The 16,577-nt window shown below is 46.4% G+C and overlaps 1 protein-coding gene across 1 annotated transcript in view; it reads right to left on the bottom strand.

Annotated features, from left to right (window-relative positions):
* Nucleotides 1–7,922: 7,922 nt before the first annotated feature.
* Nucleotides 7,923–16,577, bottom strand: part of TMC3 (transmembrane channel like 3) — a 55,085-nt gene continuing 46,430 nt past the window's right edge. The window contains exons 20-22 of the mRNA XM_047796365.1: nt 14,842–14,884; nt 12,418–12,667; nt 7,923–8,760 (exon numbers count right to left, since the gene is read on the bottom strand). Coding sequence (XP_047652321.1) covers nt 7,923–8,760; nt 12,418–12,667; nt 14,842–14,884 — 1,131 coding nt within the window. The remainder of the gene's footprint in view (nt 8,761–12,417; nt 12,668–14,841; nt 14,885–16,577) is intronic.

A 16,577-nucleotide genomic window follows, 5' to 3' on the forward strand; every position in this document is an offset into this window, starting at 1 on the left:
GGGATTAGAAATATGAGTTGATGTGAGCAGATTGTTCTTTCCAAGAGCAATATCACTCTCTGTGAAGAAAATAAAGGTGGTTCAAACTTAATTGTTAAAATAAAATTATTTAAACTCTTACCTCCACAAAATACATTACAGAACAATATATATATTATGATACATACATATATATTCAACATGTAAATTGATGGCAATAGTACTGCACATAAGAGAGTCAGTGCCCAAGTCAGATTGCCCGGGTTCAAATCCCAGCATCACTGCTCACTAGCTGCTTACCAGTGACCTTGGTAAGTAACTGACCATTCCAGACCTTTGTGTCCTCCTCGGGAATGTGAGAAAAATAGCAGTACTAACTCATAGGGTGGACACATGTGTTAAAGGATTTAATAAATGAATAGCAATGAGAATGGTCCTTGGCATACAGTAAACATTGTTATGTAATATCACACTTATAGTATCATTTATATCATATCTCATGCACATGAATCTTTTTTTTTTTTTGTCTTTTTGCCTTTTCTAGGACCGTACTGGTGGCATGTGGTGGTTTCCAGGCTAGGGCTCTAATTGGAGCCGCAGCCGCCGGCCTACGCCAGAGCCACGGCAACGTGGGATCCGAGTCGCATCTGTGACCTACACCACAGCTCACGGCAACACTGGATCCCTAACCCACTGAGCGAGGCCAGGGATCAAACCTGCAACCCCATGGTTCCCAGTCGGATTTTTTAACGACTGCGCCACGATGGGAACTCCTCATGCACATGAATCTTGAGTGAGAAAGAGAAATAAATACCTGGAGATGTGCTTGCATATATTTATGTTTTTAGGTCTACATAAAGGTTGTGCATGTTACTTTATGTCTAGGTTTAGAATATTCACTTCTAGAAAAGTATAGAATAAACTGTTAACAGTAGGGGGCAATGCCAAAAGACACTTTTTTTTCATTTTATATCATCATATACTGCTTAATATATTAGCTACAAACATGCAGGTCTTCTTGAACTTACAAAGTGTCATTAAAAAATCCAATGTGGAATATTTCTATAAAACTACAGCTCCAGACCCTCTCAGTCTGAAGCCTGAAAGAATTTTGCTTGAGAATAAAACACTATGAAAACAAAGCTGAGGGACAGTAAGTCTTGCTGCAGAAAGCGACTTTTGTCAGACAGTGAACATTTACAAGATTTTTATCCAAACGGAGCATGAGTTTTACTTAGCCAAACAGAGCATGAGTTTAACATTTTTTCTAACATAAGACTGTAATCTTTGCTGCCAGAAAGTGTCAGTCCTGGGTGTATGTCAAATGTTTGGAGAAGCAAACTGTTTATCCCTGAGGCCTGTGCCCACGGGCAGCAGGAGACGGTGAGGTTGGGATGGCCGTGGGCAGGCCTCTGCTGTGTTTTGCCTCTGGAGGCCTGGATGGGGCAGGAAGAGCCACTGGCTAGGGCCAGGGGCGATGGGAGCTGCTCAGCCCTGCCTGGCCAGGGGTGGCTCTCTGTTTAGCAATCTGCTTAAGGTTCAGAGATGACAGGACGGAAGGTATGCCTGACGTCTATAGATTCCTTTGGTCAGCGCTCCTCCCTTGAGGTCCTTGGGTCTCCAAGTCACCTAGTTGTCCAGAGAAGACCTTACTGAGTTCCTATTTGCATTTTTTTTCTTTCTTTCTCCCTCTCTCTGTCCCTCCCTCCTTCCTTCCTTCTTTCCTTTCTTTATTTTTGCCTTTTTAGGGCTGCACCTATGGCATATGGCGATTCCCAGGCTAGGGATCTAATTGGAGCCATACCTGCCAGCCTACACCACAGCCACAGCAATGTGGGATCTGAGCTATGTCTTCGACCTACACCACAGCTCATGGCAAGGCCGGATCCTAAACCCACTGAGCAAAGCCAGGAATCCAACCACATCCTCATGGATCCTATTGGATTCATTACCACTGAGCCATGACAGGCACTCTCCTACTTGAATTTTAAATAGGTGTATATGGGGGCTGGGGACCAGAGATTTCTAACCCAAACCACCGCCAGACCATCAAGGGGATGGGCTCCAATCCTAAAATCTCCTGAATGGAGTATCTGTTTTGTACTTAAGACACTTATGAAGAATTATACGCCTTTTTACTTACTTAGCTCAGGCAGATGTTAGGTGAATCCACTCCCACTCTGTGAGCGTGCGTGTGTTTATTTATTCACTTAGCAACAACTAATTGTCAGTCCCCGCTTACTGCTTGCCAGCCACTGTCCTAAGTGCTTTACCCACATTGTGCCGTTTCACCCTCACAGCACCACACGCGTCTGGAGGTAGAGACAACTACCCTCATTTTTATAGGTGAAGAAACTTGGGATCACATAGGTTATCCAAGGCCACACAGCTAATAAGTGGCAGGGCTGTGGCACCCACCGCACCCAGTTTCTATTTCTGAAAGTCTCATGTTTGCTCACATACTTTACTGATTCCTACTTCCTGGAAGGAGGGGCCGTCTCTCCCACAAAATGGGCAAAGATTAAAACACACACATGCATAAGAACCTACAAACCCTAAAAAGGAGGAAAACACACAAACACACATACGCAGGGTAGCAGGAACTCAGGAATACTACCTCAGATGAAGGAAGTGAGTCTTTTAGAGGTGCGGAGCAAAGGTTTCTCTGAATTTCTGGGCATTCACAAATTTGGAGACAGAAGGAGTAACCAAGAGAATCATCCTTAAGTTGCTAAGATATTTACCAGACTATTCTTTTTTTGATAGGTTTTTTTGGTTGTTGTTTTGTTTTTTTAGGGCAACGCCAGATCCCAGCCACATCTGCAACCCACACCACCCTCACAGCAACGCCAGATATTTAACCCACTGAGCAAGACCAGGGATTGAAGCTGTGTCCTCATGGATGCTAGTCAGATTCATTTCTGCTGAGCCATGACGGAACTCTTTTTTTTGTTTGTTTGTTTTTTTGTCTTTTTTTTTCTTTTCTAGGGCTGCTCCCACGGCATACGGAGGTTCCCAGACTAGGGGTCCAATCTGAGCTGTAGCCGCCAGCTTACGCCAGAGCCACAGTAATGCGGGATCCGAGCCAAGTCTGCAACCTACACCACAGCTCACAGCAACACCAGATCGTTAACCCACTGAGCAAGGCCAGGGATCGAACCTGCAACCTCATGGTTCCTAGTCGGATTCGTTAACCACTGCGCCACGACGGGAACTCCTGAAGTATAGTTGATTGATAATGCTTTGTTAGTTTCAAGTATAGAGCAAAGCGATTCAATTATACCTATGTGTATTCTTTTTCAAATTCTTTTCCATTTTAGGTTATTCCAAGATATCGAGTATAGTTTCCTGTGCTATACAGTAGATCCTTGTTGTTTATCTATTTTATATATAGTAGTATGTATATGCTAATCCCAAACTCCTAACTTATCCCCCCTATCCTTTTTGGTAACCATACGTTTGTTTTCTATGCCTGTGAGTCTATTTCTGTTTTTAGACTGTTCTTATCCAGAGCAATTCACCCTTTATATTTAGTGGACACAATTGTTCTGATTTCTGACACCTGAGAGGAGTTGGTTCTACAGGTACTTTTAGGAGAGATTTTTTAATAATATTGTGGATGAGAGCCCTCAAGGAGTTTGACCAAAGCCAGGCATGAATCATCCCGCCTCCCCTCTCCATCCCCCACCCGGGACTATTACTAAAAGTCAAAGGAATATTGTGAAACCACAGTTATGCAAAGGTATTTTGATCATGTAGATACAGAGCTTTCTGTTGCTAAGACTTAGATAAGGGCTGGAGGTGATGGCTCTTGTCAAAAGAAAAATGACCAAAGATGTTGAATCAGCAACCAGTTTATGGAAAAGAAAATGCAAATGCCTAATCAGCACAAGGGGTAATCGCTAACAAAGAAATGCAAATGAATGCAGATAACTTGGGACCTATTACTTTCACCAGGTGGGTAAAAAGGACAGAGCATGGCAATAGCAAGTGTCATGTAAAATGTTCATGGTGAAGCTGTAGGAAAAATGGCGCGCCCACCATCTGTAGAGCTTGCTTGGGGGTCTGGGCATGTGGAGATGAATAAAAGAGCAGCTAGTGAAGCTGAGCGTACTCTTCCTATAGGAGCCCAGGAGTTCACCTTTCATGGTACCAGAATCTCCTTCTAAGTCAACCTCAGCACATGAGCAGTAGAAGCCATAAAAGCTGTTTACTACAACATTATTTTTAGCTGCCAAGTAGTGGAAATAACATCAAAATCCATCAGTAAAAAAAATGCATAGTGTGCAGTTTATTGATAGGATGAAACACAACACAGCAGTTAATGATAAGTGACCTTGATCTGTGTACATCTTCAACAGACCTCAAAAACATAAATACGTACAATACACGCAGTATGATAGCACTTAAGCAAGACATATTTACATTTTTTTCAAAAATTTTGTTTTGGTCTGGTTTTCGGCCAACTGCTCCTCTCCACTGTGGCATGTGGACATTCCCAGGCCACAGCTCGGGATGAAATCCGAGCCACAGCGGCAACCCTAGCCACAACAGTGACACCGCCAGATCCTTAACCTGCTGAGCCACTGGGCAACTCCTACACATTGTTTATAGATGGTCATACATATATAGTGACACACATGCACACAGCATCTCTAACTATAAAGAGGTGACTGAATATAGACATATGATGAATTCTTGGTAGCATGAGGGGAGTAAACTAAGCATGGGGATTAGAGTAGATTTCGATGCTATCTGAATATTTTCTTTAATAATGATAACAAAGGGACTAGATGGAAATAAAATTTCAACAGTTGTTGACACAGTGGGAATATGGGTGCTTGTCACACTAGTCTCTGTGCTATTCTGTATCTTTTAAATTTCTCTAGGAGTTTCCATTGTGGGTTTGATCCCTGGCCTCACTCGGTGGGTTGGGGATCTGGTGTTGCTGTGAGCAGTGGTGTAGGTCGCAGACGCGGCTTGGATGCTGTGTTGCTGTGAGCTGTGGTGTAGGCAGGCAGCTGGAGCTCTGATTTGACCCTTAGCCTGGGAACCTACATATGGAGCAGATGTGGCCTTAAAAAAAGCAAAAGCAAAAAAAAAAACAAAACACAAAAAAACCCCACCATAAATTTCTCTAAATTAAAGACATAGCCCAATACCAGATGCTGGAATAGTACACGTGAGCTGTATTGCTCAGATCTGCAACTCTGCGTGTGTATTAGCAAAACTCAAGTTTTCTTAGGAATGCTGTAAGGGCCCTGATGCTATTAGGTCGCCTCCTCCTCTCATACAGACACAGGTGCTCCTACAGGTGCTTGGGGGCTGGGCCAGGCTTTTCCAAAACACGTTTTGATGTCCCTGGGAGTACGAGGGCATAGCCTAGACCAAGCATGTGGAAAGGGGGTACCCACATCGTGAAACACCTGTGGGCACCTGGATCACAAAAGGACGTTCTCATGGCATAGAGGGCATTTCATTTTGAACAAACCACAATCTTTTTTGATCCATCATGATCAGGAGGTCAAGACCTGAAGCAATTAAACACTGTCAAGAAATTTGAAAATATTGCACACTTCTTTATGAATTTGGGCAAGAGTGTGAATCTGTGTCTACTTTTATTTATTTATTAAAAACATTATTTTTTTGGCTGGGCCCATGACATGCAGAAGTTCCTCAGGCCAGGGATCAAACCCATGCCACAGAGTGACAGATCCTTAACTATTAGGCCACCAGGGAACTCCAATTTGTGTTTACTTTTAAAATGACGTTATTTATATCAGAATTTTCTTTTCAGTTAGAATTTGCAATAGATCTTGCAAGATAATCCTGTTACCATGTCATTCATTAGTACAGTTCATTATTCATCCATCCATTGACATTCACCAAATGTTTATTAAGTACCTATGATAGGCTACATTCTGAGATGGCCCCCGGGATTCATGCTCCTGGTGCACATTTCCTATAAGATTTCTTGTTGAATGTGCTGGCACTTATCATTCTGATGAGATTTCACCCCCACGATCAGGTTTTGTTATATGGTAAAAATGATTTTAAAAATGTAATTAAGATCTCAGATCAATTAACTTTGAATTAATCAAAAGGCGATTACCCTAGGTGGGCCGGGCCTAATCAGGGGATCCCTTAAAAAAAAAAAAAAAAAAAGTCCATGGTGTTCTCCTGTGGTGCAGTGAGTTAAGGACTCAGCATTGTCACTGTAGCTGCTTGGGTCACTGCTGTGGCACAGGTTTGATCCCTGGCTCTGGAGCTTTTGAAAGCTGCGGGTGTAGCCCAAAGGGGGAAAAAAAAAGAGCGAGAGTGTCCACATTTTGTCAGGAGAAGAAGATTAGAGGCTGTAAAGGCCTTCTCTTGTCGGCCTCAAAGATGCAAGCAGTCAGAGAGGGCCATGGGGTGGGGGAATGTGGGCAGCCTCTGGGAGCAAAGGGCCTCAGTCCTATAGCCTCAAGGAAATGGATTCTGCCAATAGCCATGTGAGTTTGGAAGATGAGCCCCAGCCTCAGATGAGAAGCTGCTCTGGCTGACTGAGTCCCTGAGCAGAAGATCCAGCTAAGCCACCTCTGTCCTCCTGACCCATGAAACTGAGACGATAAATGTGTGTTAAGCCCCAAAACTTTGTTATGCAATAAGAGAAAAGGGGTACAATCGCTGTTAGGTGTCAGTTACTGGGGCTGTGGAAATGAATAAACCCAATTCCTGTCCCAGAAGCACTCAGAGACTCATTGAGAAGACTTCAGAAAACTTGAAAGACACAATTGAAAGTGAAAAGAATTATCATGGACATAGGAATAGGGGTGCCCTTCTGGCGAACCCTGGCAGCTGAACACTCCCTGCTGCCCAACCCCCAGCACCTGCCCGTGAAAGAGGCATTGACCCCTAAGGTGAACATAGCATGAAGGAGGAGGGACAACTCTGTTCTTTCCCTGGGGCTCACTGGCTGGGTGCCAGCAACCTGGAATTTTCTGTGGCTCTGCATTCCTCCTCCACCTACTGCATGGCAGTAGAAGAAAATGTGGTCAAGAAACAGAAATAGACTTGGGAGGTGAAAAGACAGAATCCTGAAGCTGTCTGATGCCCAGATCCAACTGAGCCTGAAGCCAGCTTGAGTCCCATCCCTCCCAGTTAAAGGGACTAATAAACCTTGGGGATTTTGTTGCTTCCAGCCCACGTGTCCTAACTCATTCATACAGATCTAGAGCCAGATAAACAGTAAGGCGAGCTCTCAATAAATTTCTTGTCATTCCTAAACTGATTATTGATGTGATGTAATTACGCACTGGAAAATCTTGAAGGGCAGCCGTCTCATTTCGGGGTGCTGACTGGGGAGGACTGAGTTTTGGGTGCTGAAAGACACAGTCTTAGTTCACTCCTAAGATTAAGGACAAGTGCAGCCTTCTGCCACTGGCTAAGTTGTCTGGCTTGCCTATGACTAGGGGTCACCCTGGATGAAGGTCAAAGACTGAGGTTTTATTTTTTGTTTTTGTCTCTTTAGGGCCGCACCGATGGCATATGGAGGTTCCCAGGCTAGGGGACAAATCGGAGCTACAGCTGCAGGCCTACACCACAGTCACAGCAACACAGGATCTGAGCCGAGTCTGCAACCTACACCATAGCTCATGGCAACACCGGATCCCTAATCCACTGAGCGAGGCCAGGGACCAAACCTCCTTCTTCATGGATACTGGTCAGATTCAGTTCCACTGAGCCACGACAGGACCTCCAAGGACAGAAGTTTTTGAAACAGCACACTTGTATATGGTTGCTGTAGAAGAGGGAGTTGGGGCCCTGTGAGTCTCAGGGCTGCACACAGTGCCCTGGTTATGCCCTGAGGGTCTCACCTACTGGGCACATTTGTCTCTCTTCCCAGCAGTGAGGGACATATGCTATCATACTAGGCACTCCACTAGGGCTCTGATCTCTAGGCCCTAGACGTTTGAACAAATCAGATCATTCAGATCTTCCATCACCTCTTGCCTTGATATGGCCTTCCTCCTGCCACGTTGCCCCGCAGACCTCAGGAGCTTGCCTTGGCTGCGGGAGACCTGGAGGTACTGGTCAGCGCTGCTGTTCTGCTGGTCGCTACTGGACGCCGCCGACATGGAATCCGACTCTGTGGCGGATGGCTCGAACCTGGGCTTCCCCCTGGGCTTCCCTGGGTGCTGTGGGTACTGGAAATTCCGGGAGCGTGGCTTTTTGAGCACATACATCGGCCTGTCAAGTTGACCTTCAAAACCATCATCCCAAGACGTGTAACGGCTCCAGCATCTCTGGGGCTCAGGAGTCAGGGCGTGACTTTCTAAACTTTCTGCGACGTAAAAATGAGGAGCCCCGTGGAGGTCGGTCAGGGAGCGTGGGTGGAAAGCCCGTTGGATCACCTCTCTCCTCAGCATCTCGTCCTCTTCTTCACTTCGTTGTGGAGAGCAAGCCTGATGGGAGGCCCCGGGCACACACTGTCGCATGTTCCTGGGGTACCTCTCCACTATGTCCCCAAAGGTATCTATCTCGAAATGTCTTTCTGGCTGGAAAGTCGAATGGTTTTTTTGGTGAGAGTCATGTTCATTAACAACATAGTATCTGGGGCCATGGGACCGGCGACCCTGTGGCCCCAAGGCCGAGACCGCTGATCTGTGGTCGATTTGCTCAAAGTCTTTTCGGAAAAGAGGCTCCAAGTGCACGTCTTCGATGTGCTTTGCAAACATCCCAGGGGTGCAGGATCTGCTCCTGTGAAGGTCACCTGTGCTTGCACAGGGGCCACGTGGATACCTGCAAGACAGGGACGGTTAAGCCCCAGGGCCTTGGTGCTCTCAGAGCCCCATGCCAGCTGAGCACTGCAAGCGAGCCAGGGCAGCCGTTCTCTCTGCGTTTTCACGAAACTGGTTCTGAAGTGTTAATGAGTGTTTGGGGAACTGGGCTGACCGTATTTTTTTAAGCTGGGATTCTCAGCGCCCTTAACGTGTATCTCCATGGAGAGCAAAGAGCTCTGTGCTAGTGTATATCAGTCTGGAGTCCTTCTTTTGTCCAGGAGCAGGCACCCAGGGGGACAAGCTGGGGAGCATGTGCGAGGAACACCACCCCTCACCATCTCTGCCGTGCCCGGCTTCTCGGACACCTCCTTGCCAGAGCCTCTGTGGACCAAGAATGTCACCTGCCATTTCCGTAAACAAAGGATGCAAAGCCATCAGCCCCTACAGCTGCCCCCTCCCCACCACGGTGCACCCTGAGGGATATTCAGGATGGAGAAAAATAAGATACTGACCCTAAATAGTTAAGATGCATATCAAAAGAATGACTTTTTTTTTTCTGTCTTTTTAGGGCTGCACCCACAGCACATGAAATTTCCCAGGCTAAGGGTGGAATCAGATCTGTAGCTGCTAGCCTACACCACAGCAACCCAGGATCCAAGCAGCATCTGTGACCTATACCACAGCTCACAGCAACATGGGATCCTTAAGCCACTGATCGAGGCCAGGGATCGAACTTGTGTCCTCATGGATACTAGTAAGATTCATTTCCACTGAGCCATGATGGGAACCCCCAAAGGAATGATTTCTTTTTTTCTTTCTTTTCTTTTTTTTTGTCTTTTTTAATCTCTTTTACGGCCGCTCCCACGGCATATGGAGGTTCCCAGGCTAGGGGTCGAATCGGAGCTGTAGCCGCCGGCCTACGCCAGAGCCACAGCAACACGGGATCCAAGCCGCGTCTGCAACCTACACCACAGTTCACTGCAACGCCGGATGGTTAACCCACTGAGCAAGGCCAGGGATCAAACCTGAAACCTCATGGTTCTTAGTCAGATTTGTTAACCACTGAATCATGACAGGAACTCCAGCCAAAGGGATGATTTCAATGAGCCTAGATTCTTGCATCTTCCCTTCCAGGAAAAAAGCATTAAAATCATTAACTTGAGATATCTGTTTTTTTTTTTTTTTTTTTTTGTGATTAACAGTCAGCTTTTGGTGTTCCACTTCATGATTTTTTCTGGTTTTTGTTTCCCAGCAAAAACTCCAGTATATCCTGGCTTCTCCCTTACCTCTTCAGAGCTATCTGAGAGGCCATGTCCCAGGCCCTAGTCCTCGAGAAGTCCACCGAATAAAACGTAATTCTCAACTACCAGGTTGTGCTTTTTTTTCTTCTTTCAGTTGACACCTACCCAGTACCATTGGAATCCCTCCTCTTTGCCAAAGCCCAGTAGATACCTGAAGACAGGTTCTCATACAGCAAGATTCTGACTTCTTTGTTAATTTAGTCATTGTTTTTAAAAACAAAACAACTCCCCCAACAACCCTCCTACATTTTATTTGTATGACTTTCACTGTGTCACATTTAAATCAAATATCATTCTCGGGGGAGTTCCCATCGTGGCCCAGTGGAAACAAATTTGACTGGGAACCACAAGGTTGCAGGTTCGATCCCTGGCTTTGCTCAGTGGGTTAAGGATCCAGCGTTGCTGTGAGCCTGTGGAGTAGGTCGCAGATGTGGCTCGGATCTTGTGTTGCTGCAGCTGTGGTATAGGCTGGCAGCTGTAGCTCTGATAGACTGCTAGCCTGGGAACCTCCATATGCCTTGGATGTGGCCCTAAAAAGACAAAAGACAAAAAAAAAATCATTCTGCACATAAGTTAGGGTCAGTGCATCCTTCCAGATGTCCTATCTCCACACACACACACACACACACACACAATATGCAGGGTTCGGAGTTCCCGTCGTGGCTCAGCATTTAACAAATCTGACTAGCATCCATGAGTATACGGGTTCAATCCCTGGCCTTGCTCAGTGGGTTAAGGATCCGGCGTTGCCGTGAGCTGTGGCGTAGGTTGCAGATGTGGTTCGGATCCTGAGTTGCTGTGGCTCTGGTATAGGCCAGCAGCTATAGCTCCGATTCCACCCCCAGCCTGGGAACCTCCACATGCTGCAAGAGCGGCCCTAAAACGCCAAAAAAAAAAAGCAGGGTTCTACTCCTTTCTTGTGTGTATATATATATGCATGACTGAATGACTTTGCTGTACGCCTGAAACCAGCACAGTTTTGTAAACTAACTGTACTTCAATTAAAAAAAAAAAAAAAAGATAAAGTCCCAGCTTCGAAAAGATTCACATGCATTAGTGTCTTGGATCACACTTCTTTCCAGCCTCATCTCCCGCCTTGCTCCCAGGCTCCCTCTGCGGCTGTCATTTCCCGAAGACCCCTCACTTCTTCTGAACATCCTACCTTTGTTCATGCTTATTCTCCACTATGGTGTATTCTTGACTCTTCTCCATTTAGTGAGCTTTTACTCTTTAAGGCCCAGGTTTATTATTATTGCCTCCTAGGACATATTTATTTACTTATTTAGTCTTTTTAGGGCCTCACCCAAAGCATATGGAGGGTCTCAGGCTAGGGGTCGAATTGGAGCTATAGCCACTGGCCTATGGCCACAGCCACAGCAACATGAGATCCGAGCCATGTCTGCGACATACACTGCAGCTCACGGCAACGCCAGATCCTTAACCCACTGAGCAAGGCCAGGGATCGAACCTACGTCCTCATGGATGCTAGTCAGATTCGTTTCCGCTGAGCCAGGACGGTAACTCCTTTTTGTGTTTTTTTGTAGACTTGATCTCATCCTTCCTTGTCCTCTGAAAGTATACTATTTATCACAGAAGCATAGCGTGTATTACATTGTATAATTAACTTTGGCCCTTCTCTCACTGTACTGTCAATTCCTTAAGGCAGAGACTACATCTGATCAATTTTTGTGACCGTGTATCTACCACAGAAACTGGTATAGAGCCCATTCTTAGTCAAAGTGTGTTGAAGTAGATACTAGCAACTCCTTTACAACAAAAATGTATTTGGTTACGCTAATTTGGAATTTATGAGTTAGAGTGTTGTTGCCATTTATAATCAAATGGCTAATATACTAGTTAAAATTAATCCTTTGATTTATTAAAACAGGTCCCCAATGAAAAAAAATTTTAAGACATTTTCTTTTCTTTCTTTTTTTGACTGTGCATGCAGCATGTGGAAGTTCCTGGGTCAGGGATCAAACCTGTGCCACCGCAGTGCCAACACTGGATCCTGAACCCAATGCACCACAGGAGAACTCCCAGCATTTTCTTTTCTTAGACGATGGAAATAAATACCCTATGCTGTCGAGAAGATTGGCTTACAGGTTATATGGCAGCAGGCCAAGGAGGATGAATTGACAGACTTTTTTTTTGGACAACCTTTGTCCCTTCATTTCTTCTCAATACCAACTGTCACAGTCTCTTGTCCTTGTGGCCTTCAGGCAGAGATGGAATTTAATGGCTCTTACTTCCTGCAACAGTTAAAGCCTTTGAAGCTCTAATGGTTTTTACAACCTGCACTTTATGGCTCTGGGCTGTCCTGGGTTGGTGTCACCAAGGAGGCAGGTTTCCCGCCCAGCTGCAATTAAGCTCACCTGGTGGTGTGGTGCCTGGATCTGGAGATGCCACGAAGAGGTGAGCTGGGACTGCCAGGCCCTGGCTGGGGACTCTGGGGCGTGGGTTGGCGGATGGTCTCTATTCTGCCACTCTTGCTGCTTAAGGAGTCAACATTGACCACATTGCCATTGTTCTGGGGTGTCGCCGAGTGAGCTGAAGACAGCTGGCTGCCCAGGTCGCTGTCCTTTGGAAGCCTCTTGGTGCTCTCGTCTTGGGTTTGGATGCGGGCTGCGGGAAGAGGGAGGGTCATGAGAAGACAGGCTGAGGGTGACCCGCTCAGGTTCGTTTAGCTGCAAGAGCGTCATGACTTCCCGCAGGTGGGTCTACAGACAGTTGTGTATGCTCACAGATGCACCTAACCCACGGGCAACAAACAGCATCATTCAAATTGGGTCTTTCCAAGAGCTGGAGCTGGAAGGGCGTGTAGGAGGAATGCAATGACGACACACCGTCTGATGCCCCCATGAGGCGAAGTGGGTTATTCACCAGCTTTGGGGCTTTGGTTCTTTAGAATGGATAAAATAAAGCTTAGATTATAATTATGATTTTTTGGGAAACAATTCACAGAGCAGTCTGAAAAAAACATGTGGTCCTGAGTTGGAAAAGGGACTCTGGACAATGAGGTTGCTATCCTGAGACCGTTTATGAAAATCCTAGTTTTTGAGCACAAAGTGGACCCACTGGCAAATAATACTTAACAAGTACAGGGGAATTTTATTTTGTTTTTCAGCTATCCTGTGGCTTATGAAATTGCCGGGCCAGGGATCGGATCCGAGCCGCAGTTGCTACCTAAGCCACAGCTGTGGCAATGCTGGATCCTTAACCCATTGTGCCGGCCTGGGGATCAAACCTGCGTCTCAGTGCTGCGGACACCGCCAAGCCCATTGAACCCCAGTGGGAATTCTTACAGTGGAATTTTCTATCACATGAGCTTCAGTCTCTTCCTATGACAATTTTTATTTGCAGGCTGCTCGCTGAGGAGGTGGGTGGAGCAGGCATCACCCTTAGGCCTCATGACTCTTACCCGGGGATTTTCCTGGAAGGGAACACGTCCCTCCCAATTAGCTCTGTGTTAAAACACACCAAAGAGTTGGCCCATAGAGCCTTTGGGTCTCATTCTCATTTTTTGAGAGAGAATATGGACCATCCATTTTGCCGTTGCCCAGTGATCCTTCGAGCTTATAACGTGACCTGTGAGTGGCCCCAAGGGGCAGATGGGTTTCCTTTGAGCTGCACCTGCCCACGTTCCCCTCTTTTCAGCCTAGACCAGACTTTTGCTCCTTGCAGTTTTGTTCTTTCCACGGGACGGTTTCCTTTTCCCTCCATGAACCTTGGTGGGAACAAGTGGGTCCAGGAGCTGGAGAAGATGGGAAGAGAAGGTGTATCCACTGCGTTTGTATTTCTTACTCTGGAACCTGTTTGCCTGGCTGGACCTGCCCACCTGGCATTGCTCTGCAAGGGTGGGACTGGGAGGATGGGACTTAAGGGGGCAGAGACCCCGGGAGGGGGTCTTGCAAGGAAGAAACAGACCATTGAGAGGCAGTACACAAAAGTGAACAAGGTGACTTCCCGTCGTGGCTCAGCAGTTAACGAACCCGACTGGCATCCATGAGGATGTGGGTTCGATCTCTGGCTTTGCTCAGTGGGTTGGGCATCCAGTGTTGCTGTGAGTTGTGGTGTAGGTCGCAAACATGGCTCAGATCTGTTGTGGCTGTGGCTGTGGTGTAGGCTGGCGGCCGCAGCTCCAATTCGACCCCTAGCCTGGAAACTTCCATATGCCTCGGGGTATGGCCCTAAAAAGAAAAAAAAATGAATTAAAAAAAAAAGGTGAACAAGGCCAAGTAGTTCTTTTGGCTTTTCTCCAGATTTGTCTTCTTTTTCTTTCCCTTTTCTTTTCTTTCTTTCTTTTTTTTTTTTGTCTTTTTGCTATTTCTTGGGCCGCTCTCGTGGCATATGGAGGTTCCCAGGCTAGGGATCTAGTCAGAGCTGTAGCCACCGGCCTATGCCAGAGCCACAGCAACATGGGATCCGAGCCGCATCTGCGACCTAAACCACAGCTCACGGCAACACCGGATCGTTAACCCACTGAGCAAGGGCAGGTACTGAACCCGCAACCTCATGGTTCCTAGCTGGATTCATTAACCACTGCACCACGACGGGAACTCCTTTTTCTTTCCCTTTTCAACAGTTCTTCCTGAATGCTGATATTTCGGGGTTACTCACAGGCCTGGGTCTGATGTAAAAATTGCAGATTTAAACCAACATGTGGATTCCTAGATTTTATTTTATTGTGCCTAATTAATTGTGAAAACCACAGGAATTTTTATTAGTGGTACGCCTTAAACTGCTGTATTTTTAAATGCCCACCAACAAAGACATCAGGGATTTTTGTTTGTACTTACCTTCTACCATTTGAGCAACCTTTTTCTTATCTTCAGATCTTGCCTAAAATATAAATGACAATCATATGTTTGCTTGGGATTTAGCAGGAAGGAGTAACAAATACTACTCTTGGGGGAAAATGATGTATGTATCACCCGTCACATGACAGGCCACGACTGAACTGCTTCTGCTACCCGGGGACAGTGTGCTCTGGGCTCAGGCCTGCTACCTGAATGAATAAAGGCTGACACCCAAGAGCTGAAGTTTTATCCCTGGCAAGTTTTAATTTTAGGGGCAGCTCTTTGATAGGCCAGGTTTCTATGTATAGATACTGCTAAGAATGGTTTGCTTGGGACCAGAAGGGAAAGTACAGGAGATGTGTATTTCCATAAAGATGCCCTTTGCAACTTCAAATGCATTTCTTTCTTTCTTTTCCTTTTTTTTTGGCTTTTTAGGGCTGCACTTGCAGCATATGGAAGTTCCCAGGCTAGGGGTTGAACTGGTGCTGCAGATGCTGGCCTACACCACAGCCACACAGATGCCAGATCCGAGCTGTATCTTCGACCTATACCACAGCTCAGGGCAACACCAGATCCTTAACCCACTAAGTGAGGCCAAGGATTGAACCCACGTCTTCGTGGATACTAGTTGGATTCATTTCTGCTGTGCCACAATGGTTAACTCCTTTTTTTTTTTTTTTTTTCTTTTTTGGCCACCCCATGGCATATAGAAGTTCCTGGGCGAGGGACTGAGTCCCAGCTGGAATTGCAACCTATGCCACAGCTGTGGCAATGCTGGATCCTTAACCCACTGTGCCGGACCCAGGATCAAACCCACATCCTTGCCACTACAGAGACACTGCCAATCCCATTGAGCCAGTGGGAACGCCTCCAAGTACATTTCTTATTTGACTCTTTGTGAAAGAAGTGGGTATTTCTTTACACAAATTGATATCCGTGAAAGTCATTTTTTTAAAACCAGAGAAAGCTGGAAGTCTTTTGAAAGGGGTTCTGGGGCTGGGGTGAAGCAAGTGAGGCATCCCGGGGTCAAAGGAGAAGCTCACTTTAGGGGCTGTGAGGATGAAGGGTCACCGTGACCCTGAGAGTTTGTGTCTTGAAATTTGGCATCCTGCTGCCTCGCTTGCCTCACCCTAGTCCTGGTCCTAGGGGAGCACCTCGGGTGTGCAGAGGAGAAACTGTGGGAGGATTGGGGATTGTTGGCCTCCCTCTGATTGTTCTGAGATCATTGAATTGAGTCCCCGGTGGGAGAGAAGGTAAAAGAAATCAGAATTTAAAAGACGGGCAGGAGTTCCCTGGTGGTCTGTCTAGTGGTTAGGACTCAGTGCATTCACTGCTGCTGTCTGGGTTCAATCCCTGGTCTGGGGACTGAGATCCCACATCAAGCCTCTGCATGCCATGGCCAAAAAAGAAGTTTAAAAACCAGGAGTTCCTGGGAGTTCCCTTCGTGGCACAAAGGTTACTGAATCTGACTAGGAACCATGAGGTTGTGGGTTCGATCCCTGGCCTTGCTCAATGGATTAAGGATCCAGTGCTGCCGTGAGCTGTGGTGTAGGTCGCAGACGCGGCTTGGATCCCGAGTTGCTGTGGCTCTGGCATAGGCCGGCGGCTACAGCTCCAATTCGACCCCTCGCCTAGGAACCTCCATATGCCACAGGAGCGGCCCTAGAAATGGCAAAAAGACAAAAACAAACAAACAAACAAACCAAAAAAACAGGAGTTCCTGCAGTTCCCATAGT

This window comes from Phacochoerus africanus, chromosome 9 (genome assembly GCF_016906955.1).
Source record: "Phacochoerus africanus isolate WHEZ1 chromosome 9, ROS_Pafr_v1, whole genome shotgun sequence".
Taxonomy (NCBI): domain Eukaryota; kingdom Metazoa; phylum Chordata; class Mammalia; order Artiodactyla; family Suidae; genus Phacochoerus; species Phacochoerus africanus.